Source organism: Lonchura striata, chromosome 4, assembly GCF_050655825.1.
Source record: "Lonchura striata isolate lonStrDom1 chromosome 4, ASM5065582v1, whole genome shotgun sequence".
Lineage (NCBI taxonomy): Eukaryota > Metazoa > Chordata > Aves > Passeriformes > Estrildidae > Lonchura > Lonchura striata.
This window is the reverse complement of record NC_140706.1, coordinates 890,438-914,311: the sequence shown is the minus strand read 5'-3', so window position 1 is coordinate 914,311 and position 23,874 is coordinate 890,438. Positions and strand designations below refer to the sequence as shown.

General features: G+C 49.6%; 1 protein-coding gene and 1 long non-coding RNA gene across 12 annotated transcripts in view; one reads left to right on the top strand and one right to left on the bottom strand.

The window, feature by feature from the left end:
* The window catches only part of SFXN5 (sideroflexin 5), a 100,886-nt gene that overhangs the window by 52,863 nt on the left and 24,149 nt on the right, over positions 1-23,874 (bottom strand). For 5 of the 11 annotated variants that reach the window (XM_021526797.4, XM_077782660.2, XM_085577356.1 and 2 more), the window contains 5 exons: positions 14,476-14,502; positions 12,614-12,668; positions 10,760-10,785; positions 3,494-3,547; positions 286-342 (listed from right to left, as the gene is read on the bottom strand). In XM_021526797.4, coding sequence (XP_021382472.2) covers positions 286-342; positions 3,494-3,547; positions 10,760-10,785; positions 12,614-12,668; positions 14,476-14,502 — 219 coding nt within the window. The remainder of the gene's footprint in view (positions 1-285; positions 343-3,493; positions 3,548-10,759; positions 10,786-12,613; positions 12,669-14,475; positions 14,503-23,874) is intronic. The other 6 variants (XM_085577351.1, XM_085577349.1, XM_085577348.1 and 3 more) reach the window with 3 other exon arrangements.
* On the top strand, positions 19,801-23,814 carry LOC146767475 (uncharacterized). Its single transcript, XR_014954580.1, has 2 exons — positions 19,801-21,306; positions 23,540-23,814. It is a non-coding gene; the product is annotated as an uncharacterized LOC146767475 (long non-coding RNA).

The following is a 23,874-nucleotide window of genomic DNA, read 5'->3' as shown; positions in this document are numbered from 1 at the left end:
ACACATTATTGTTATTGTTATTAAAGTTCTTTTTGGGCAACTTCATTGAACATGTTCCTTTTCATTTTCACCACTCTCACTGCCCTGGAGTCAGGGACCAGGGAGGTTTTTGTCATGGCCACCATGACTGTCTAGAGTCAGGGACCAGGGAGCTTTGTCACGGTCACCCTCACCCAGGGAGGTTTGTCACGGTCACCCTCACCCAGGGAGGTTTCTCAGTCACTGTCACCCTCACCCAGGGAGGTTTCTCAGTCACTGTCACCCTCACGGCAGCAGCTGGCTCACCTTGCTCGCGTTGCGGTTTGCATAGTTCACACAGGCGTTGTGGCTCTGGTTCAACCACTGCGGGACAGAGAGACACAACATCAGCATGAACCCACCAAAATCAGCACAAACCCACCAACATTGGCACAAACCCACCGAAATCAGCACGAACCCACCGACATTGGCACAAACCCACCAAAATCAGCACGAACCCACCGACATTGGCACAAACCCACCAAAATCAGCACAAACCCACCGACATTGGCACAAACCCACTGACATCAGCATGAACCCACCAAAATCAGCACGAACCCACCGACATTGGCACAAACCCACCGAAATCAGCACAAACCCACCAACATTGGCACAAACCCACCAAAATCAGCACGAACCCACTGACATTGGCACAAACCCACCGACATCAGCACAAACCCACCGACATCAGCACGAGCCCACCAAAATCAGCATGAACCCACCAAAATCAGCACAAACCCACTGACATCAGCACGAACCCACCAAAATCAGCACAAACCCACCGACATCAGCACAAACCCACCGAAATCAGCACAAACCCACCGAAATCAGCACAAACCCACCGACATCAGCACAAGCCCACCGAAATCAGCACAAACCCACCGAAATCAGCACAAACCCACCGGCACCAGCACGAACCCACCAAAATCAGCTCCCCAGCCCTGCAATCTCTGGAGCTGCTCCTTATCTGTTGGAACTCCAAATGTCCCTCAGACATTTTTAGAGGTTCCAGGCCCTGGTCAGAAGCATTTTAGACCCTGACAGGCAGCTGGAAACAGCTGTGATTTTGGGTTTGAACCATGGAATGAGTTACCAACTTTGGAGGTGGAACAAGCAGTCACAAAGGGTTAGATAGGATAGTAAAGTAGTTACAAAACAGAGGGGAACATTTTTTAGTATTGTACAGGGGGGTTTAGCACTTGTACAGGGGGGGGTTTACTTTGTACATGGGGGTCAGAAGTTCTAAGATGGAGGAAAGTGGGCTGATCCTGCTCTTCCTCCTTCTTCTTCCTTGCCTCCATGTTCTTGGTGATGCTGGCACTTGTGGATTGGTTTAGAGTAGAAAAGCACTTTGTAATATAGGTAGTAGGTATTGGGGGAAAACTATAAACATGCTATATGTAATATATCATATAAAAGATAGCAGCAGCCCTGGGTGGGGAGGGAGAAGAAGAAGACAGCAGATAGAGAGGATGTCAGGGTGTGTGTGTGCCTCTGCCTGAGCTGTGAGCAAACCACAGCAGCCCCAGGAGAAAATCTTTTAGATAACTCACAATAAACTGCCTTGAGACCCAACAACAGAGACTGCTGAGTTTTCTTTGGAAGCTCGGGTGGGAGGAGAGACTTTCCCACCACACGAGACCCCAGAGCAAGCCCGGGGCTCTCACAGTGAGTGGCCTCCAAAGCCCCGAGTGGCTCAGGGTGTCCCCAGCCACCCCTCCTGTGGGGCAGCTCCCAGCCAGAGCCAGCAGAGCCCAAATTCCCGGCACGGAATTCCGTGCTGTCGGCTGTCCCGCCGTGCTCCCGGCTCTGCCGCCTTCCCCACGCTGCAGGCAGATCCCACCCTGCTCGGAGCCTTCCTCCTGCACAGCTCCATCCCCGCTCACAGAGCAGACAATAAAAAGGCATTTGCCACAGAAAGGAGGCTGAAAATAACTCCTTCCTTCCTTTCAGCTGGCAACGGAGTCGCACTGGTGGTGTGTTTACTATGGATCTCTCCTTCCCGTGCCTGCTTCCTCCCCTTACTCTTAATTCCCAGAATTTTAATGGGAAATCACGCCAGCACCTCCCTACACACGGATTGTTTTCCCCCAGAGTTCCTGCAGCAGACTCAATGCAGGAGTCCTGGGCTTTGCCACGCACACCTATTCCCAAAATTCCTGGCAGCAGGGCCTCCCATCATCCCCAGCCCTTCCAACATCCTCCCCCAAGAAAAATCCCAGCCCCTCGTCCTCCCAAAGGCAGATGGGCGAGTTCAGGGCCAACACCACCATGGATGTGCACATGGAAGAACCGTTTGCACCCAGACCAAACGGCTCCAAAAGCTGATTTTTGCCGTGGCACAGGAAGGTGTGGGATGAAAAGGGGAGCCCGGATTCGTTTCCAGCCCCTTGCAGGCACATCCTGCCCCTACAGCCACAGCACCAGTCTGTGCTCTGGGCAAAACCCAGCTCCTCCCTCCTCCCTGGTGTAGGGTTTGGGTGTGCTCTGTTTCACCTGCCAAGGGTGGGCAGGTATCTGCTGTTCACTGGGCAGTTTTCTTTATCTCTGCCACAGCCCATCTGCCCTCCAGGAGATCTCTGCTGTCCATGGGCCATTAATTATTAATTATCTCCTGTTCATGGCCACTGAGTGTCCCTGCATGGCTGAGAAAATTCCATCATCCCATGGAGAGATGCTTTGCCCAGGGGAGGAGCCAAGCATTCCTACCTGGATCCAATCTGATCTGGGAACAGCACAGCAGCCTGTGCCCCCTGCATTCCCAGAGGAGCAGCTTCCTTCCCCCTGCATTCCCAGAGGAGCAGCTTCCTTCCCCCTGCATTCCCAGAGGAGCAGCTTCCTTCCCCCTGCATTCCCAGAGGAGCAGCTTTCTTCCCCCTGCATTCCCAGAGGAGCAGCTTTCTTCCCCCTGCATTCCCAGAGGAGCAGCTTTATCCCCACTGCATTCCCAGAGGAGCAGCTTCCTTCCCCCTGCATTCCCAGAGGAGCAGCTTCCTTCCCCCTGCATTCCCAGAGGAGCAGCTTTCTTCCCCCTGCATTCCCAGAGGAGCAGCTTCCTTCCCCCTGCATTCCCAGAGGAGCCCAGGCCCATCTCCCCCAGCCCTGGAGCTCCAAGGAAAACTCCCCCCTTGTGCAGATCCTGCTCCAGCAGAAGCACAGCTGGCACTGCAGGAGGGCTGAGCCCCCCTGGGATGGGGCTGAGCCACTCCCTGACCCACAGGGGACAGGGCTGCTCTGACTCTGGCACTGGTTTGTTTGTACTATTGCATAGGTATTTTCAATTTTCCTAGTAAAGAACTGTCATTCCTATTCCTGTATCTTTGCCTGCCAGCCCCCTACTCTCAAAACGATAATAATTCAGAGGGAGGGGATTTACATTTCCCATTTCAGGGGAGGCTCTGCCTTCCCCAGCACACACCTGGCTTCTCACACCAAGGGACCTCCCCACATTCCCCCCCTCGCCGAGGAGCCTCACCTGCCAAAACACAGTGGAGGCCAGGGTCTGGTTGGGCAGGAGGAGACCAACAACCTGCAAGAGGAGAGATTCTCTCATTATTAAACATCCCTGGTTTGCTCGCCGTGCTTTTCCAGGCATGCAAACAGCCAAGCTGATTTCCAGGGACTTGAATAAATTATCCTCATTTCTGGCTTTATTTCGTTCCCGTTATTTTTGGCATCCCAGTCGTTATCAGCCTCCTGTCTCTCCGCTTTCCAGGGGTGGAACTGGCTGATGCTGCTGCCCCTGAAAGCTCTGCACCTTTAATTACTGCTCGTGGTGCACCCTGAAAATCCCCTGGCGGCTGACACTGCCCGAAGATCCCATTAAAACCCAAACAATTCCCTAATCCAGGAATTTCTGGAGGGAAACACAAACCCCGCACGGAGGCAAAAGTTCAGAGCTGGCACTACTGGCAGTGAATGGGGGGTTCTCATCTTTTCACTCTTCCTTTGGCACATTCCCTGTTTGGGGCAGCAGGAGAAAATCCCACCAGGACATCTGAGGGCAGCAGAGCCACCTGGGAGCACTTTGCTCCTGTCTGGGAGCCTGGGATTCATTTTAATCAAATTTATTTTGATTAATTCATGTATTTTGGCGTGTCACCGTCCTCCCGAGGCTCGGGGCAGCCCGGCCCAGCACATCTGGCCAGATGTTCCCTGCCGGGACCTGCACTGGGTGCCAGAGGCCCTGCAAGGTCACCCCTGGCAGCACCCGAGGCCACACGGGCGTGTCCTGGGCCTGAGGTGTCCTCAGGGCACCACGGGGACCCAGCTCGTCAAATCCCATCTCTGACACACACAGCGCCTGCCTGAGGGCCAGCTGGCCTGCTGTAAGGCCCTTTGGCTTCTTTTAGGGCCAGCTTTCCTGGTTTAAGGCAGTTTTTCTTCTTTTTGGGCCATTTTTCCTGGTTTAAGGCAGTTTTTCTTTTTTAGAACCATCTTTCCTGCTTTAGGGACATTTTTCCTGTTTTAGAGCCATTTTTCCCTGTTTTAGGGCCATTTTTCCTGGTTAAAAGCAGTTTTTCTTTTTTAGAACAATCATTCCTGCTTTAGGGACATTTTTCCTGCTTTAGGGCCATTTTTCTTGTTTTAGGGCCATTTTTCTTGTTTTATGGTCATTTTTTCCTGTTTTAGGGTCATTTTTCCTGTTTTAAAGCAGTTTTTCTTTTTTAGAACCATCTTTCCTGCTTTAGGGACATTTTTCCTGCTTTAGGGACATTTTGCCTTTTTTAGAGCCTTTTTTTTTTTGTTTTAGGGCCATTTTTCCTGTTTTATGGTAATTTTACCTGGTTTAAAGCAGTTTTTCTTTTTTAGAACAATCATTCCTGCTTTAGGGACATTTTTCCTGCTTTAGAGCCATTTTTCTTGTTTTAGGGCCATTTTTTCCTGTTTTAGGGCCATTTTCCTGGTTTAAAGCAGTTTTTTCTTTTTTAGAACCATCTTTCCTGCTTTAGGGACATTTTCCCTGTTTTAGGGCCATTTTTTCCTGTTTTAGGGCCATTTTCCTGGTTTAAAGCAGTTTTTTCTTTTTTAGAACCATCTTTCCTGCTTTAGGGACATTTTCCCTGTTTTAGAGCCATTTTTCTTGTTTTAGGGCCACCTTTCCCTGGTTTCAGTCCATTTTTCCTGCTTTAGGGCCCCATTTCCTGCTTCGGAGCCAATTTTTCCTGGTTTAGCCCATCAGAAGCTGAAGAAGGGACGCAGGCAAGGCGAACCCAAGGACCAGCCCAACAAACACAGCCAGGACAAAGAATTCCCAGCGGGAATCAGGCAGGATGAGGGAACGCTGCCATCCTTCCCTCCCTCCCTGAACCCCCCACCAAGTTCTGGAGATGTTTTCTGGTGGCCAAACCCCACGGAATTAAAGGTTGAGCAACTCTTTAACTCCATCCATTTATTCCCCGGCCACTCGTGAGCTCATCCCCACGCCCAGACCCTCCCCAGCGCTTCCTCCCAGTTGATCCCGGGAATTTGGGAAGGAAGGGAAGGAATCCTGTGCCAGGGCTGGGCTGGGGCCATCCCCACGGGCGGATCTCCACGCGGCCGCGGAGAATCGACGCCCAACCAAAGGGGACGGGGCTTGGGCGGCCTCGTTCCATTCCCAGCTCCTCTCCCTTCTCCTCCTCCTCCTCCAGCTTTTCCTCCCACTCCCGTGGAGTTGCAGGGACTTTGTTCCCTGGCCCCGAGCCAGCTCCCACTAATTTACGGCTCCGTTCCCCCACGCGGAGCTCGGCATTAATTAACGCAGCCCCAAACGGAGCCCCCCGAACCCCAAGCCCAAACCCCGGCGCCCCAAAACCAGCGGGGTGGCGAGGCTGGGGAAGAACGGGGCCAGGCAGAGGCTGGGGCTGAGCGCCGGGGGAACATTCCGGTGGGAAAATAAATAAATAAAGGAAAAAAAGAGCACCCAAAATCTGTATGACTGAAAGAGGCACGTTTAAATGCAAACTCTCCATATGTGCAAGAGTCTGTCAAGAAATGTACAATTTCACTTTTAATTACTGTCAGGGGAAAAAATAACTAAGAAGGAAAACAAAATAAAAAAAAAAATTTAAAAAGAGCTCCTAAACACTGGCGAAGTGTCAGCGACAGAATTTAATTGGCGATCAGGTGTGGAGGGCTCTTGGTGGCCCCGAAGCCACCCCGTGGACATCAGGGAGCTCCAACCCCAAATCCTGCCTGCAGTGGGACAGTCCCCAAATTCCCACCTGGCTCTTCAGAGCTTCTCCAAAGGCTCAGCCAGACCCGATTTTGGGTGGCTGGGGGACACCAGGTGCTGACAGCTGTGGTGGCAATGGGGCTCTGCCCTCAAGGGCAGGTTTGAGCTGAATTTCCTAAATGTGGATAAATCTTCCCGCGAAGGAGGAAAGGCTCTAGCCCGGGGAAGAGGCTCCAGCCCGGCAGCTGCTTTGCAGGGTGAGAATTCCAGGGGCTGGAGCTCTCTCCCTGGGCTGGAAATGGGGAAAAGGGCAGAGCTGAGCCCCAAAACCCACCCAGAGCCCAGCCTGTCCCACTCAGCCCCAAAACCCACCCAGAGCCCAGCCTGTCCCACTCAGCCCCAAACCCCACCCAGAGCCCAGCCTGTCCCCCTGTCCTCCTCAGCCCCAAAACCCACCAGAGCCCAGCCTGTCCCCCTGTCCCCCTGCCCAGCTCAGCCCCAAACCCACCCGGAGCCCAGCCTGTCCCACTCAGCCCCAAACCCACCAGAGCCCAGCCTGTCCCCCTGTCCTCCTCAGCCCCAAAACCCACCCAGAGCCCAGCCTGTCCCACTCAGCCCCAAACCCACCCAGAGCCCAGCCTGTCCCCCTGTCCTCCTCAGCCCCAAAACCCACCCAGAGCCCAGCCTGTCCCCCTGTCCCCCTGTCCCCCTCAGCCCCAAAACCCTCCCAGAGTCCAGCCTGTCCCCCCCTGTCCCCCTCAGCCCCAAACCCACCCAGAGCCCAGCATGTCCCCCTGCCCAACTGAACCCCAAAACCCACCCGGAGCCCAGCCTGTCCCCCTGTCCCCCCTGTCCCCCTCAGCCCCAAACCAGCCCCGAAAGGACGGAGAGGCCAAGGCCAGGGCAAGGGACATGGCCGGATTTGGGCTTTGGAGGTGTCAGGGGAGCCGCTGCCAAGATCCCATTATTCCCCCAAACCTTAATCCCCTCCACAATGAGCTACCCCAGACTGGATTATTGTGCAGGGGCTGCGGGGGGGCACGGCCCTAAACTGCTCATCCCCACCCCGCTCACGGCTCGGGGCGTCGCGCTGACCCCAAACCCCAGCTGGGGACAGGGACAAATCCTCCTCGGGGACGAGCCCGAGCCTCTCTTGAGGAAATCCCATCCCCCTTTGTGGAATACAAGACTCAAACTGTTTTTATGCTGGAGCAGGCTGCCAATTTTGTCACTAAATTTCACAGATCGATTGGCATAAATGTTACATTTTAATTTTAACATTTGAAACGTTTGGGTTTTTTTTTTTTTTTTTTCTAAATGACAAGAGGTTCCAGTTTATCCTTTACAGCTCCTGAAATTGGGCTCATCTGACAGCTCTCGGCTCCTCTGACAGCTCTGGATTGGGGCCGATTTCATTGTCAATTTGATCGTTAGCTCGTTTTTGTTTAACCTTTTCTTTTAAAATGCCCCCCACAAAGTTCCCACCGAAGCTTTGCCCACCACAACAAACAGCAGCAGCCCCGCTGATCCCCTCCTTTGGGGTCACCAGCCTCTTTTTTGGGGTCACCAGCCTCTTTTTTGGGGTCACCACCTCCTTTTTGGGGTCACCAGCCTCCTTTGGGGTCACCAGCCTCTTTTTTGGGGTCACCACCTCCTTTTTGGGGTCACCAGCCTCCTTTTTGGGGTTAACAGCCTCCTTTGGGGTCACCAGCCTCTTTTTTGGGGTTACCAATCCCCTTTTTGAGGTTTCCAGCCTCCTTTCTGGGGTTACCAATCCCCTTTCTGGGGTCACCAGCCTCCTTTTTGGAGTCACTACCTCCTTTTTGGAGTTACCAGCCTCCTTTGGGGTTACCAGCCTCCTCTGGGGTCACCAGCCTCTTTTTTGGGGTCACCAGCCTCCTTTGGGGTCACCAGCCTCCTTTGGGGTCACCAGTCTCTTTTATGGGATAACCAGCCTCCTTTTTGGGGTCACCAGCCTCCTTTGGGGTCACCAGCCTCTTTTTTGGGGTCACCACCTCCCTTTTGGGATCACCAGCCTCCTTTATGGTTACCAGCCTCTTTTTTGGGGTTAGCAATCCCCTTTTTGAGGTTTCCAGCCTCCTTTCTGGGGTTACCAGGCTCCTTTAGGGTTACCAGCCTCCTTTTTGGAGTCACCACCTCCCTTTTGGGGTCACCAGCCTCCTTGGGGGTCACCAGCCTCCTTTGGGGTCTCCAGCCTCCTTTATGGTTACCAGACTCCTTTTTGGGGTTACCAATCCCCTTTTTGGGGTCACCAGCCTCCTTTGGGGTTATCAGCCTCCTTTATGGTTACCAGATTCTTTTTTGGGGTTACCAGCCTCTTTTTTGGGGTTAGCAATCCCCTTTTTGAGGTTTCCAGCCTCCTTTCTGGGGTTACCAGGCTCCTTTAGGGTTACCAGCCTCCTTTTTGGAGTCACCACCTCCCTTTTGGGGTCACCAGCCTCCTTTGGGGTCTCCAGCCTCCTTTATGGTTACCAGCCTCTTTTTTGGGGTTAGCAATCCCCTTTTTGGGGTCACCAGCCTCCTTTGGGGTCACCAGCCTCCTTTGGGGTTATCAGCCTCCTTTGGGAAGGGAGACGACCCCGAGCCAGACCCTGAGCACCGCTGGGTTTAAGGAAATTAAATTTAGCGTATTTTGCCCCTTTGACCGTTTTAATGGACTAAGAAGCTGAAGCAGGAGCTGGTGGCCTTGGGGATGAAATGCCTCTCGACTCCAGTTTTTGGGGAAAGTGTGCCTCAGTTTCCCACAAAGCTGGGCTGAATGAACCCTGCCTGTTTGGAGGGGACAGCTCAGCAGGAGGAGAACAGGCAGAATTCTCTCCCTTCTGCCTTTGGCCACGGAGAGCACCCAAACACTCCCAAAATTCCCAAAAACAAGGAGAAATCCCCCTCAGCCACAACCTCAGGAGGTTAATTAACCCAGCCTCGATTCAAAGGTATTTATCTATTAACATATTGAGCTTATTTTTTATTAAATATCAGGTTATTGATGAATTAACCCAGCCTCTGTTTGAGGTTATTTATCTACTATCGAGGATATTTATTTATTCATCTGGAGAGTTTATTTTTTATTGTCTATCAGGTTATTATGAATTAACCCAGCCTCTGTTTAATTATCTACTACTGAGGTTATTTATTTATTCATATAGAGAAGTTATTTTGTATTAAATATCAGGTTATTGATGAATTAACCCAGCCTCTTATTTGAGTTTTTTATCCATTTAACATCATTCCCACAGCATCCTTCAGCACCTTCATCTTTCCCCTTTCCTCTTCATCTTTTTGGGTTAATTAACCCAAACGAGAGCACCCAGCACTGCCTGGCCGAGCTGGAGTGCCTTGAACCACAGAAATGCAAAATAAAAGTGCCCAAAAATGCAATCTGAGCGTTGCAGGAGTTGCATTTTTGCCAGCAACAACTTCAGCTTTCCAGAGGGAAAGATGAAGGTGCTGAGGGAGGCTGTGGATGCTAAATGGATAAATAACCTCAAACAGAGGCTGGGTTAATCCATCAATAACCTGATTTTTAATACAAAATAACCTCTCCATGTGAATAAATAAATAACCCCAATAGTAGATAAATAACCTCAAATAGAAGTTGGATTAATTCATCAATAACCTGATAGATAACAGATAAATCAACTTAATATGGAAAAAAATAAATAATCTCAAGAGTAGACAATTAACCTCAAACAGAGGCTGGGTTAATTAATCAGTAAGCTGATATTTAACAAAAAATAACCTCAATATATTGATAGAAAAATAACCTCAACAGTAGATAAATACCCTTGAAAGGAAAGGGTTGGATTAATTCATCAATAACCTGATAGCTAATAGATAAATAACCTCAATATATTGATAGAAAAATAATCTCAATAATAGATAATTAACCTCAATCAGAGGCTGGGTCATTTCATCAATAACGTGATATTTAATAAAAAATAACCTCAATATATGAATAAATAAATAACCTCAATAGCAGCTAAATAACCTCAAACAGAGGCTGGGTTAATTCATCAATAACCTGGTAGATAATAGATAAATAACCTCAATATATGAATAAATAAATAACCTCGATAATAGATAAATAACCTTAAATAGGGGTTGGATTAATTCATCAATAACTTCAATAGATATAAAAGATAATAACAGATAAATAACCTCAATATATTGATAGAAAAATCACCTCAATAATAGATAAATAAATAACATCAGAGGTTGTGTTAATTCCTAAATAAGCTCATAAATAGGAGATAAATAACCTCAATATATTAATGGATAAAACCCCCTTAATAACAGATAAATACCCTCAACCAGAGGCTGGGATAATTAATCAATATTCTCATACAGAATCGATAAATAACATCAATATATGAGCAGCTGAATAACCTCAGCAGGAGAGAAACAGCCTCAAGCAGAGGTTGGGTTAATTCACCAATAACCCGATAGGTAATTGATCAATACCCTCAGAACACCAATAGATCAAAGCCCCTCAATAAGAGGAAATGTGAGTGTGCAGAGCTGTGCTCAGAAATCATCTCCTGGTGCCCACAAGCAAATACTTACAATGGGGGTTCCAAAGGGGATGTAACCTGCGGGGGGAAAACAATCAATTAATGAATTTGAATGAATGTCCCAATTTAGGGACCCCTGGTGCCCCCACTGCCACCACCCTGGGACACCCTGAGCAGCCAAGGGCTGCAGCACCCTCCTGCTCTTCCCATCCTTTATTTGCTTTGCCAGCTCTCCAAAGCCTTCTCCTCAAATTTCATTGAGCAGCACAAAAATCAGACGCTTCACATCTTCCCCTGCTGCGGCTGCCAATTCCTGTGCTAATTATAATCCATCTCTCTGACTTCCACGAGAAGGTCTCGGAGCTTTTTCCCAATATTACCGAATTCACTTCCTGCATCCAATTTACAACCCAAAAGGGCAAAGACCTGAGAGGAAGCAAAATGTGGGAGACAAACACAGGACAAGGCAGCGAAGCAGAGGGACCTGGCTCCTCTTCACCCTCAGCATCATCCCCAAACACTGAGCACAAACCCCAACCCTGAGAGTTTTCCCTGTGCCCGGATCAGCCGAAGGTGTTGCACCCCAACCCATGGGAAAGGTCCTGTTTGTTGAAATAAATCTCCTGGAAAAGCACCAGGGCCCCACTGGCAGCCCCAGAAGAGCTGCTGGGGACCAGAGCATGGGTGGGAAACCCCAGAGAAGGTTTTAAATTTCATTTTTAATCATTAAACGGCTCATTAAGGCACAGAGAAGCTGATCCTCCCCAGAATCCCAGTGCTGGGCTATAATATATATATATATATATATGGAAAAACAGGGATCATCCCAGTCTTTCCTGGGGAATGAACCCCCCCCAGCCCCCTCCTCTTCATCCAGTGAGGATGGGTCACTGCTGACCTGCATTTTACAGCCCTGAAGTTGTGGAAGTTTTGCCATTTACTGCAAAATTTAAATGCTCCCAATGGTGACAGATCCCTCAGAAATGCCAGAAAAGGCCCTGGCTGGGGTCCAGTTAAAATAGGAAGTGCCTGTCGCCTCCATGAGGAAGGGAAAGAGGAAGGAGAAAGGAGAAAGGAAAGGGGAAGGAAATGGGAAAAAAGGAAAGGGAAAAGGAGAAAGAAAAAGGGAAAAAAGAAAAGGAAAAGGAGAAAGGAAAAGGAAAAGGGAAAAAGGGAAAAGGGAAAAAGGGAAAAGGGGAAAAGGGAAAATGGACAAAGGAGAATGAAAATGGAAAAAGAAGGAGAAGGAGAAGGAGAAAGAAGGAGAAGGAGAAGGAGAAGGAGAAGGAAAAGGAGAAGGAGAAGGAGAAGGAGAAGGAGAAGGAGAAGGAGAAGGAGAAGGAGAAGGAGAAGGAGAAGGAGAAGGAGAAGGAGAAGGAGAAGGAGAAGGAGAAGGAGAAGGAGAAGGAGAAGGAGAAGAGAAGGAGAAGGAGAAGGAGAAGGGGAAGGGGAAGGGGAAGGGGAAGGGGAAGGGGAAGGGGAAGGGGAAGGGGAAGGGGAAGGGAAAGGGAAAGGAAAAGGAAAAGGAAAAGGAAAAGGAAAAGGAAAAGGAAAAGGAAAAGGAAAAGGAAAAGGAAAAGGGGAAAAGGAAAAAAGGAAAAAGGAAAAAAGGAAAAAGGAAAAAGGAAAAAGGAAAAAGGAAAAAGGAAAAAGGAAAAAAGAAAAAGGAAAAAGGAAAAAGGAAAGAGGAAAAAAGAAAAAGGAAAAAGGAAAAAGGAATATTAAGCACTAAATCTCATGGTGGAATTTAGGATCGTCATTTTCCTCGCCTGCAAAGGGATTTTGGTGTTGGAATTGCTTCCTGATCTTGGTCTAAATGTTGGCGAGGTTCAGTTCACACAGAGGAGACCCCCCGCCCCTCGGTATTTTCTCCGGATTCCAAGAGAAGAGGCCGGGCCGCTCCTACCTGACATTCGGAAAGGCATGAAGATGGTCTCGTTAGTGTCGGGGTGGATGATGGCCTGCAAAAGTGTCCCCGAGGAGCCCCAGTGAGGGCACCGGGCACAGCAAAGCCACCCAAAAACCCCCCGTGAGCACCCAGCCCCCCAATCTCCCCCACCGGGACCCCCCTCGCTCTCACCAGAGGCACTCGGGGCTCAGCAGCCCCCCAGAACCCCTCCCCGGCAGTAATCAATGCAATCCCATCCCAAATTTACGTTCAGGAGCATCGTGTCATCGGTTAGGAGGAAACAGTTGGCCCTCACGTACAAAGAGTGGCCTTTTCTTGGCGCTGTGTCCCCAAAAGCCACCCACAGCTGTACCTGAGCCCCAGGAAACGCAGCCTGAGGAGGCAAAAGGAGAAGGATTTTCTGGCCCTGCCTGTTCTCAGCACCTCCACCGAGGCTGAAACGTCCTGAAACGTCCTGAAATGTCCTGAAACGTCCTGAAATGTCCTGAAATGTCCTGAAATGTCCTGAAATGTCCTCCACCATGTCCTGAAACGTCCTGAAACGTCCTGAAATGTCCTGAAATGTCCTGAAACGTCCTGAAATGTCCTCCACCAGGTCCTGAAATGTCCTGAAATGTCCTGAAATGTCCTGAAATGTCCTCCATCACGTCCTGAAATGTCCTGAAATGTCCTGAAATGTCCTTCACCAGGTGCTGAAATGTCCTGAAATGTCCTGAAACGTCCTGAAATGTCCTGAAATGTCCTCCACCACATCCTGAAATGTCTTGAAATGTCCTGAAATGTCCTGAAACGTCCTGAAATGTCCTGAAACATCCTGAAATGTCCTGAAATGTCCTCCACCATGTCCTGAAATGTCCTGAAATGTCCTGAAATGTCCTGAAATGTCCTGAAACATCCTGATATGTCCTCCACCACATCCTGAAATGTCGGGTAGGAAAAAGGGAAAAGCCCTGGCCGTGGCAGAGGGATGGGGAGGGTGAGGAGAAAAATCCCTTTATCCTGCAGGGGAAGCAGAGGGGTCACAGCAGAGACCCCAAAACCCCCGAGGCCAAAACACCATTGGGGGGTTCAGTTCAGAACCTTCTCCCACTGCGGGTGTTGATCCCATTCCAGAACCTTCTCCCCATCTCCAGCTGTGGATCCCATTCCAGAACCTTCTCACAAAGTGGATCCCATTCCAGAACCTTCTCCCCATCTCCAGGTATGAATCCCATTCCAGAACCTTCTCCCCCCTGCTCCAGCACGAGCTGGGACACCAACAGGCAGGTCCAGCCCTCCCTGGATGGCCCCATAGGGGACACCCAAAAAACCCCACACAGGACCTGGGGAATTTCTGGATTTCCCAGGAATTCCAACCTTGATGTGCCCCCACAGCTCCTCAGCCAGCCCTGGTACCTCTGGAGATCCCAACCTCCCCAAAAAACCTAAATCTGCTTTACTGATCAACAGCAGCAACGCTCACTGGGCCCATTTTCAGCACATTGCCCCCCACATTTTCTGCCAGGCCCAGGAGGCTGCACTGGAATTCACTGGGAAGGAGAAATCAATTCCCAAGGGATCTGGGAGTGCAGGGAGGAAGGTACAGCACAGGCACAAACCTTCCCAAGGAACTGTCAAACTATTTGCAAAAAACTGGAGACAAGAAAGCTCTTGACTAGACAGGAAGGAGAAAATGAAGACATCAAAATATATAAATATATATCAAAAAAAATCAGGCTCTTTGGTGGCAGAGTGTGCTCTGCATTTACATTTCCATGGGAAGACAAAACAGCAACTGGCAAAGGGAACGAGGGAGGACAGGAAAAAGCAGCAACACTTGAAAATAATAGATATTGAAAATATTTTTTAAAGTGTATTACCTGTTTGATTTTTTGAGCTCCCCACAGCTGGAAAAAAACAAAAGAGAACATTAAATGTAAAAAAAAACCCACCAGTGTAGTTTTATCCCAAATATTCATCTTTTAACTGCTGTTATAAACAAATACAAGGGATTGAGATAAAAATCTCATTTTCTGCAGCCCCCTGGGATGGATTTAAAGACTCTTTACACACCTGAGCTCCCTCACACCTGCGTGGGCAGCGAGGCCAGCGAGACACAACATTAAACTTGTATTAAATGGGAAGAAAGAACGAGAACAGCCAGACCTCAGAGCTTTACAAACCCCGAATTCTCTGCTGCACGCTGATCTCAAGGTAAATTTAGCACAGACTCTCCCTGGATGAGCTTCCTGCGGAAATCCAGTCCCTGCAAAGGTGGGACAAGCCCTGCAGAGAACACGAGGAGCTCCTCAGATAAACCCTGGCCTTCCAACAAACAGAACAAACAGCCACCAGCTCTCGGTTTTAAATGCGCCGAGAAACGCGCACAGGGAGGAAAAATCTGTTTTAGAACCCTCCCTGCTGCCTCCTGACAGCTTCAAAAGCCCCAAATGTGGCTCCACGAGTGGGGCTGGAGGAGGAAACATCCCCGGAGAGGCGCGGGAGGAGGAGACCCCGAGCCCTGAGACCCCCGGGCACAGACAGAGCCCCGGGGCTCGCCCTTCCTTCCCCAGGGCAGGGGGGATTCCTGCACGGGTGACCCCTAAACCCGAATTATCACCCCCAGCCCAGCGGAGGATGATGTGCATCGCTCAGAGAGGGTGGGAACCAGGCTCTGCAGTGGTCCAGCACTGCTGGGTTTTGCTGTCACAAGCTGGTGTTCAGCCCAGACCTCAGTCGGGGCCTGTTCTGCCCTCAGGGAGCTGCAGAGCCACCTTTAAGCTCCATTTCCATCTCGAACCCACAATTTCCCTGCGAGCCAGGAGCCTGGCTGCTTCCCTGGCAAGGCTCCTTTGCCAATCTCTCCCCACCCTCGTGGCTCCTTCGCTCCTCTCCAATTTGTCAACATCCTCTTGCGTGGAGGCCGCCAGGATCCAGGGGAATTATTCCAAGGAGAGTTGTGCCGGAGCCAATCCCGGGCCAGGAGAACCTGGGGAGTTCTGCTCCTGCTGCTGCCACAGCCCAGGATGGCGATGGCTCTTTTTGGCTCGCCGTTTCCCCACCAAAACCCACCCAGGAGCTCCACATCAGGTGTTCAGGGTGTTCACTAAGCCCCCTCCCTCACCCCGGGTTTGTTGCTAGTCCCAAATATAAATCCATTTAAATGCTGTTGGAATAAAGCAATTAACCTGCTAAAAACCGCATTAATTGACCCACTGATACCAACAACCCCAAATTTCACACCCAGTTCATGCCACGCTCCAAAATGAAGCTCTGTGATGAGCTCCACTGCCTGTGGTGAGGACCTGAGGATCGAAATGTCACACACACACAGGAGCTGTCCTGAGGAAAAATTCCCTTCCTAAGGAAAATCACCATTCCCCCTTTCCCAGGTGGAAAACAGGCTGGGGCACACAAAGGACCGTCCTCGCGGGTGCTGAAGGCCAGGTGGGTCTACATCCCAAAATCCAAAGGGAAGGGGGCTCCAGGCCCAGCCAGCCAGCAGCTCCCTGCCTGCCCACCAGCTGCAGAACTTCCAGGGGGTCAGGGGGAATTCCTGGGGCTCCCCAGCACATCCCGGGGACCCCAGAGCTGCCCAGGTCTCCTCTGCGCCGGGTGGGAAACGCAACTGCGGGATTTCCTCTCCAACGGCAGGCACTGACACCAGCAAAAAGGAAGAGGGATGGTTTCTGAGCCAGCACGAGGGCTTTTATGGTCAAATTCTCTAATTTCATTAATTGATCCCAATATTTATGCCTTTCCCTGCTGCAGTGCAAATATTGTTAGAACACGCGGTTTCATTACTTCTCCAAAGAGACTTCACAAGATGCACCTGATGAGTCACCTCAGGATTCTGCCAGCTCATTTTCACTTCTTTCTCCTCTAATTCCTGTTCTGTCTGCAGCGTTTTCCAGCAGCTCCAGCTCCCTGGCAGCCCTGCCAGCCCGGGGCTGCTCTGGGGAGCAGTCTGGGGTTTTGGTGGGATTTCATTCCCGTCCTGGAGGAGCAGCCACGCTCCCACCTCATCCACCCCGCTGGGAAACGGGGAAATCTGCTCTGGAGCACAGGGAACGGCTCCAGATCCGTGCTGGGCTTTAGATTTCACTCCAGGATGGCTGGGTATGGCCAGCCTGGATCAGGGGCTCTCCTGGCAGGGAGCATTTCCCTTGGATGGCCCAGAGCCCTGCAGGGGCTCTGCCTCCGCTCAGTTTTGGGTGCTCAGGGGTGGGATTACACCAGGAAAGACCTGAGGGCTGGAGCAGTGTTATTCCAACATCCCACTGTCCACAGAAGCAGGCAGGAGTGGCCACTTCTCTCCAGCCTGTGGCCACTGCAGCTCTCCCCAAGGTCAGGCCAGGGGGACACCACACGGGTCAGGTCAGGCTCTGCTTCATGGAGAGATCCCTCATGGACAGGCAGGAATCAGCTCCAGGCTGTTCACGAGTGGTCTCAGACCCACCTTCGCAGGACCCATGGAAGAGATTTCCACCCGTCCTTTCCAGGATTCTGAGTTTTCTACAGTTATTTTGAGGAAGAGTCAGCACTTCTGCCACCACCTGTAGCAGTTTTAAAGCCCTGAGCTCAGGGGTGCCAGCACAGGGAGGGGCTGGAGCTGCTGGAGAGCCCAGAGGAGGTCGTGGAAATGATTCCAGGACTCTGGAGTCCCTCTGCTCTGGGAGAGCTGGGAATGGTCCCCTGGAGAAGGGAAAAATCCAGGGAATGCTCAGAGTCCCTGGAGGGGCTCCAGGAGAGCTGGAGAGGGACTGGGGACAAGGGACAGAGGGACAGGAGCCAGGGAATGGCTCCCACTGGGAAAGGGGAGCTTGGGCTGGGATCTTGGCAAGGAATTCCTGGCTGGGATTTGTCTGGAATTCCCAGATTTGCTGGGGCTGCCCCTGGATCCCTGGCAGTGCCCAAGGCCAGGCTGGACACTGGGGCTGGAGCAGCCTGGCACAGTGGGAGTGTCCCTGCCATGGCAGGGGTGGCACTGGGTGGGATTGAGGTCCCTTCCCAGCCCAAACCATTCCATCTTTCTGGGATCTTATGAACTCAGGAGCTGATTCAGTAACCCAGAAACATCACCTTAAATACCACGATGATGGTTAAGGCAGAGTCTCAAAGCCCAGCAGAATCTGAAGAGAACCAAAGCTGCGGTGAGGAGATGGAGACTGGAAAAAATCTTGGGAATAGATGTGATCTTTGCTTGTCAGGACATTCATTAGCAATCCTTATTTAGCAGCAGAATTGCAGCTTAGAGATAGTTTAAAAAAAAAAAAGAATTTATTTAAAGAATCCATCCAGCCCCAATCTCTTCACCAACACCTGTCACTATAAAAACAGCACGGAGGGTTCCAGTTCTCCTTAATGGATGAGCCTCCTCCTATTAAACACGGGAACATTCCACAGTCCTGCGCTCAGAGACAGGAATTTATTTGTCACCCCCTCCATAAAAATCTCCTGCCTTATTCCTAATCCAAACTAATCCTTCAGCTGAAAAGCACCTGGTGCCACCCTTTGAGAACTGAGCCTAAATCCATGGGTGCCTGCTCCAGCTATGCCAGGCCAGGAATAACTGCCTGGAGAAAAGCCCTTATTGATGAATCACTCATTAATCACTCATCATGACAAGGCACAGTTATAGACAAAGAACTAATTAGGAGTCACGGGGTAGATGAGCCCAGCGTGGAAGGAAAACCCAGAGGCTGAAGTCCTGCCGAGAGCCTTCGGAGGGCTCTGCCTGGGCTGGACTCTGCCCCGTTACACAACAAAACCCCTCTGAAGGACGGGCTGGAGAGGAAATCCTTGAAAAATGAGTATTTTTAGTTAATTGATTTCATCAGTCCAGCCAGTCCCATTTCAAAAGCCGTTCCCTTCCTGCTCCACCAGCCATGTTCTCACCTTCTACCACCCCGCCTGCACCCAGGAAACGCAGATTTTAACGAGGTAACAGCCTGGAGTTTGCACCCCGTCAGGAGCTGCCAGTGGTTTCACACTCCGGGGCTTGTGAGGTTTATTAAAGCACAGCTCGGATCACCCAGCCCACGCTGAATTCCAAATATTGGGTGGTGCAGAACGTGGGATGCAGCCAAGCTCCTCCTGCAGCGCTCCATCTCCCTTCCCAGGCCTCGGGAGGGCAGCCTCCAATCCAGATGTGTTTCCCCAGTAATCCCAGTTGTTTAATTGATGGAAATAAGGGGGAAAAACCAGCCCAGCTCCAGCTGCTCACAGATGTGGAGCAGTCTGGCATCCCTGATAAACCTGGAAAACCAGGTAACACCGTCCTATAGCTCTTCTTGTTCCTCACAGGATATCTCCCCAGTGGAGGTTTTACAGCCCTGCTCCTCAAATCTTGGCATTAGGGAGGTTTTGGCCCTTCAGGACACAAAGCTCAACAGAGCCCACGAGTGGGATAAATCTCAAAGGCTCTGCTCATTTCTGCCCCTCCTGCCATGAAATGAGGCAGCACAGGAGGCACCTGAAGCTCTTCCTGGGTGCCAAAGCTCCTTTGCCTTTCTGAGCATTGTTGAGTCACTGAGGAGAACCAGGGAATTGTTCAGGTTGGAAAAGATTTCAGACAATCACACCCAACCATCCCCAGCCCTGCCAGGGCCACCACTGCCCACGTCCCCAAGTGCCACATCCACAGGGCTTTGAAATCCCCTAGAGACGGGCACTCCAAACCTCCCTGGGCACTGCCAGGGCCTTTCCATGAGGAAATTCCTGCTGGTGTCCACCCTGAGGCACCCCTGAGGCCATTCCCTCTCCTCCTGTCCCTGTTCCTGGGAACAGATCCCAAATCCCCCCGGCTGTCCCCTCCTGGCAGGAGCTGTGCAGAGCCACAAGGTCCCCCTGAGCCTCCTTTGCTCCAGGCTGAGCCCCCTCAGCTCCTCAGGAACTCTCCATTCCCTTCCCAGCTCCTCAGGAACTCTCCATTCCCTTCCCAGCTCCCTCAGGAACTCTCCAGCCCCTTCCCAGCTCCTCAGGAACTCTCCATTCCCTTCCCAGCTCCTCAGGAACTCTCCATTCCCTTCCCAGCTCCCTCAGGAACTCTCCAGCCCCTTCCCAGCTCCTCAGGAACTCTCCAGCCCCTTCCCAGCTCCCTTAGGAACTCTCCAGCCCCGTTCCCTGCCCTAGCCAGGCTCCAGCCCCTCCAGGGCTCTCCAGAGCTGCCCCAGTCCTGCAGGTGCCCCAGCAGTGCCAGCACAGGGACGGGCACTGCCCTGGCCCTGCTGATTCCCAGCACCAGGAGCTGCTGCCAGATCCCAAACCAAGAGTGGGTGGAACCAGAATCGAGTCCCCACGGCTAAAATCAGCTCTGAAATAACACGGTGCAGCCTCCCAGCACTCAATAAACATTAACTAATTAATCCTCCCAGCACTCTCCTGGAAAGGCTTCAGCAGAGTGGGAATCATTCCCTGAAAACCATCCTTGCCCCAGGGCTGGTGGAGGACGTGGATGCCGCTGGAATCACGCACGGTTTGGGTTGGGTGGCACCTCTGGAGGTGCCCAGCCCCTCCCTGGGCTCCCTAATCCAGCTCGGGTTGCTCCAGATCAGATTTGTTTCACCTCATTTTAGCCACACCGAGCTGGCGGATGCAATGGGCTCCGTGACCTGGACGTGATTTGGGATGAGCTCCCTAAATCCCGAGCTGATGGAGCAAGCCAAGCCGGTCTGGGGCCGAGCAGGAGCAGCGGGAGCAGCAGCCGGGGACCACGGAGGCGCCTTTGAGGTGCATTCGCAGCTCCCTCCGTGCCCTTCGTCCTCCAGAGATTCCTAAACCCCACTCACCTCAGTGACACCGAGAATACTCCCACGGCAGAGGTGGAAAACCCGAGCCCAACCCTTGGCCAAAAAAAGGGGCACTTTCCTGCCAAGAAAAGGGAGCAGCAGGACAAGGACACATCCCGGGTCTATCGCATCCTGCAGGAGACCAGAGGGGGGGAAAAATTACAGTTTACTGCAAATGGACCTCTTCGCTCTTCATCAACACTGTCAGGAAAAGCCATTATTCCCCAAAAGGGAGGCTCTTAGTCCCTGATGGATTCATGGTGCTCTGCTGGGCTGGGGCGGCCGGCGCGGCTCTCCCCGCTGCTAACCTGATTGAGGCAAGAACACAGCAATAACTACGTGCCCGTGGAGCCGCCGAGCCTCTTGTCGCTTCAGCGATCCTAATGGGGGAGAAATGAAAGCGCTTCGAACCAGCGAGCTGCCAAAAGTGCATTTGGAGAGGCAGCGAGTGAGAAGTCACAAGTGGCACAGCGCAGCCAAGGCGCGGGCAGGGCTGGCTGGGGAACAGCAGAGTCTGTCTCCAGGTCCTCTGCAGAGCTGCACATCCCCCGGGCTGGATTATTTCATTATTTCTCATCTTTTCCCTTTTTTTTTTTTTTTTTTTTTTTTTTTTTGCTCTCCCAGGGGCGAAGCTGAGGGTACGGAGTCAGCGATGGAGCTGGGGTTTGCTCACTGATGGGTGCTCCCGTATTTTGGCAGGAGGGGCAGGTGAGCAGCCACCGAAATGAGCGGGCAGGGCTCCCGCTGTGAGTGCCCAGCTCCTCCCCAGCCCACGATCCTACAGCAAAGAGGGAGACGGGGATCAAAACCCCAAACCCGGCGTCTGGAGGCTGCAAGGGTTTCAGTCAGCCAAGATCCACAGCTCAGGGTGTTTATTGCTGGCGTTATCATCCCTGGATTAATTGCCAGCCTCCACTTCAGGTTTATTGTTGATTCTTTACCAATAAAGATTGTGTCTAAATAGAAACGTAATAGAAAGAAATAGAAATGCGATGGAATTGTATCTTTTATCCCCTTTCAGCAGCTCCAGCCGGCTCCTGTTCGGGCACCGCAGCCCCACCGGCCCCGATGCCCGTCCCATCCCTCCCCCTGCACGGGGAGCAGGCAAAGCTCGGGGGGCAGAGAAGGAAGAATTTTGGGCGGGGGAAGGAGCCGAGTTTTCATTAAGCTCAGCTCCCTGCAGCAGCCAGCTGTGGCGGAGCACGGCTCGGGAGGTGGGAACACATGCCGGGAGAAGGAGGCAGAGCCGTGGCACTGCTGGCACTGCCAGGGCTTCACAGCTCCCTCCCCAGAGTCTGGGCACGGAGCAAAGCCGTGCCAGCTCCAGCTGAACCGGGGCGAAGAGGGAACACGGAGCCGGCCGCGGCTCCCGGTGCCCGCGGGCAGCGCCGCCGCCAGCCCGGGCAGCGCCCGGTTTGTGACCCAGCCGTGCCAGGCTGGCTGCCACGGCCACGGGCAACATCGGCGACATTTGCCCAGCAGAGAATTAATAGAGACGTCTACATAGATGCTTAATTGAGAGAAAAAAAAAAAAAAAATATATATATATATATAGGAGAGAATTAATAGAGAAGGCTATATAGATGTTTAATTGAGAGAAATATATATATCTATTTAGTAGAGAATTAATAGAGAAGGCTATATAGATGCTTAATTGAGAGAAATATATATATATATATATATAGGAGAGAATTAATAGAGGAGTCTACATAGATGTTTAATTGAGAGAAATATATATATTTAGTAGAGAATTAATAGAGAAGTCTATATAGATGTTTAATTGAGAGAAATATATATATATTTAGTAGAGAATTAATAGAGAAGTCTATATAATGTTTAATAGAGAGAAATATATATATAGTAGAGAATTAGTAGAGAAGTCTATATAGATGTTTAATAGAGAGAAATATATATATCTATTTAGTAGAGAATAGAGAACTCTATATAGATGTATGTTTAATAGAGAATTAATAGAGAAGTCTATATAGATGTTTAATTGAGAGAAATATATATATTTAGTAGAGAATTAATAGAGAAGTCTATATATATGTATGTTTAATAGAGAATTAATAGAGAAGTCTATATAGATGTTTAATAGAGAGAAATATATATATCTATTTAGTAGAGAATTAATAGAGACGTCTACATAGATGTTTAATTGAGAGAAATATATATATCTATTTAGTAGAGAATTAATAGAGACGTCTACATAGATGTTTAATTGAGAGAAATATATATATCTATTTAGTAGACAATAGAGAAGTCTATATAGATGTATGTTTAATAGAGAATTAATAGAGAAGTCTATATAGATGTTTAATTGAGAGAAATTATATATATTTAGTAGAGAATTAATAGAGAAGTCTATATATATGTATGTTTAATAGAGAATTAATAGAGAAGTCTATATAGATGTTTAATAGAGAGAAATATATATATCTATTTAGTAGAGAATTAATAGAGAAGTCAATATATATGTTTAATAGAGAGAAATATATATAGTAGAGAATTAATAGAGAAGTATATATATATACGTATGTACATATATGTATGTTTAATAGACAGTTAATAGAGAAGTCTATATATCTAATAGAGAGAAATAGATATATATGTTTAATAGACAATTAATAGTCTATATATATGTTTAATAGACAATTAAGAGAGATCTATATATCTAATAGAGAGAACTATATATATATGTTTAATAGACAATTAATAGCCTATGTATATGTTTAATAGAGAATTAAGAGAGAAGTCTATATATGTATACATGTTGAATAGAGAATTAATAGGGAAGTCTATATATATGTGTATATATAGACTATAAACACATATATGTTTAATAGAGAATTAATAACAAGAAATATATATATGTATATATGTTTAACAGAAAATTATTAGAGAGAAGTTTATATATATGTAAATATGTTTAATAGACGATTAATTCTATATATGTATATATGCTTAATAGAGAATTAATAAAGCAGTATATATATGTTTAATAGAGAACTGATAGAAATATATATATGTAGCTATGTTTAGTAGACAATCAATAGAGAGAAGTATATATATATGTAGATCTGTTTAATAGAGAATTATCAGAGAGCAGTTTTACAGATTTACAGCTGTGATTTACCCCCTTGCATTGTTCCAGGGCTGGCTGGTTCGGGACATTGGGGAGGACATTTGGTTTGTCACTGGGGCAGCAGCCGACCTCCAGTGAAGATTTAGGGATGCAAACTCCACCACTGGGCCACGAAAAGGAGCCGAGGGACAGAACCTGGGGGGCTAAAGGGTTAAAAGGCAAAGCCCCCATTGTGCGGGTGAGCACATGGTGGGGAAAGGTCCTTCACTCCCAGCGCTGTGATATTTTCTCTATTCTACCTTCTGTTGTATTGTTGATCAGGTTTTAATAAACCTTTCAATTTTTATTTTTTTTTGTTGAAAAGTGAGTAGCATTTCTCACAATTCCGTTAACGAGCTGCGCCT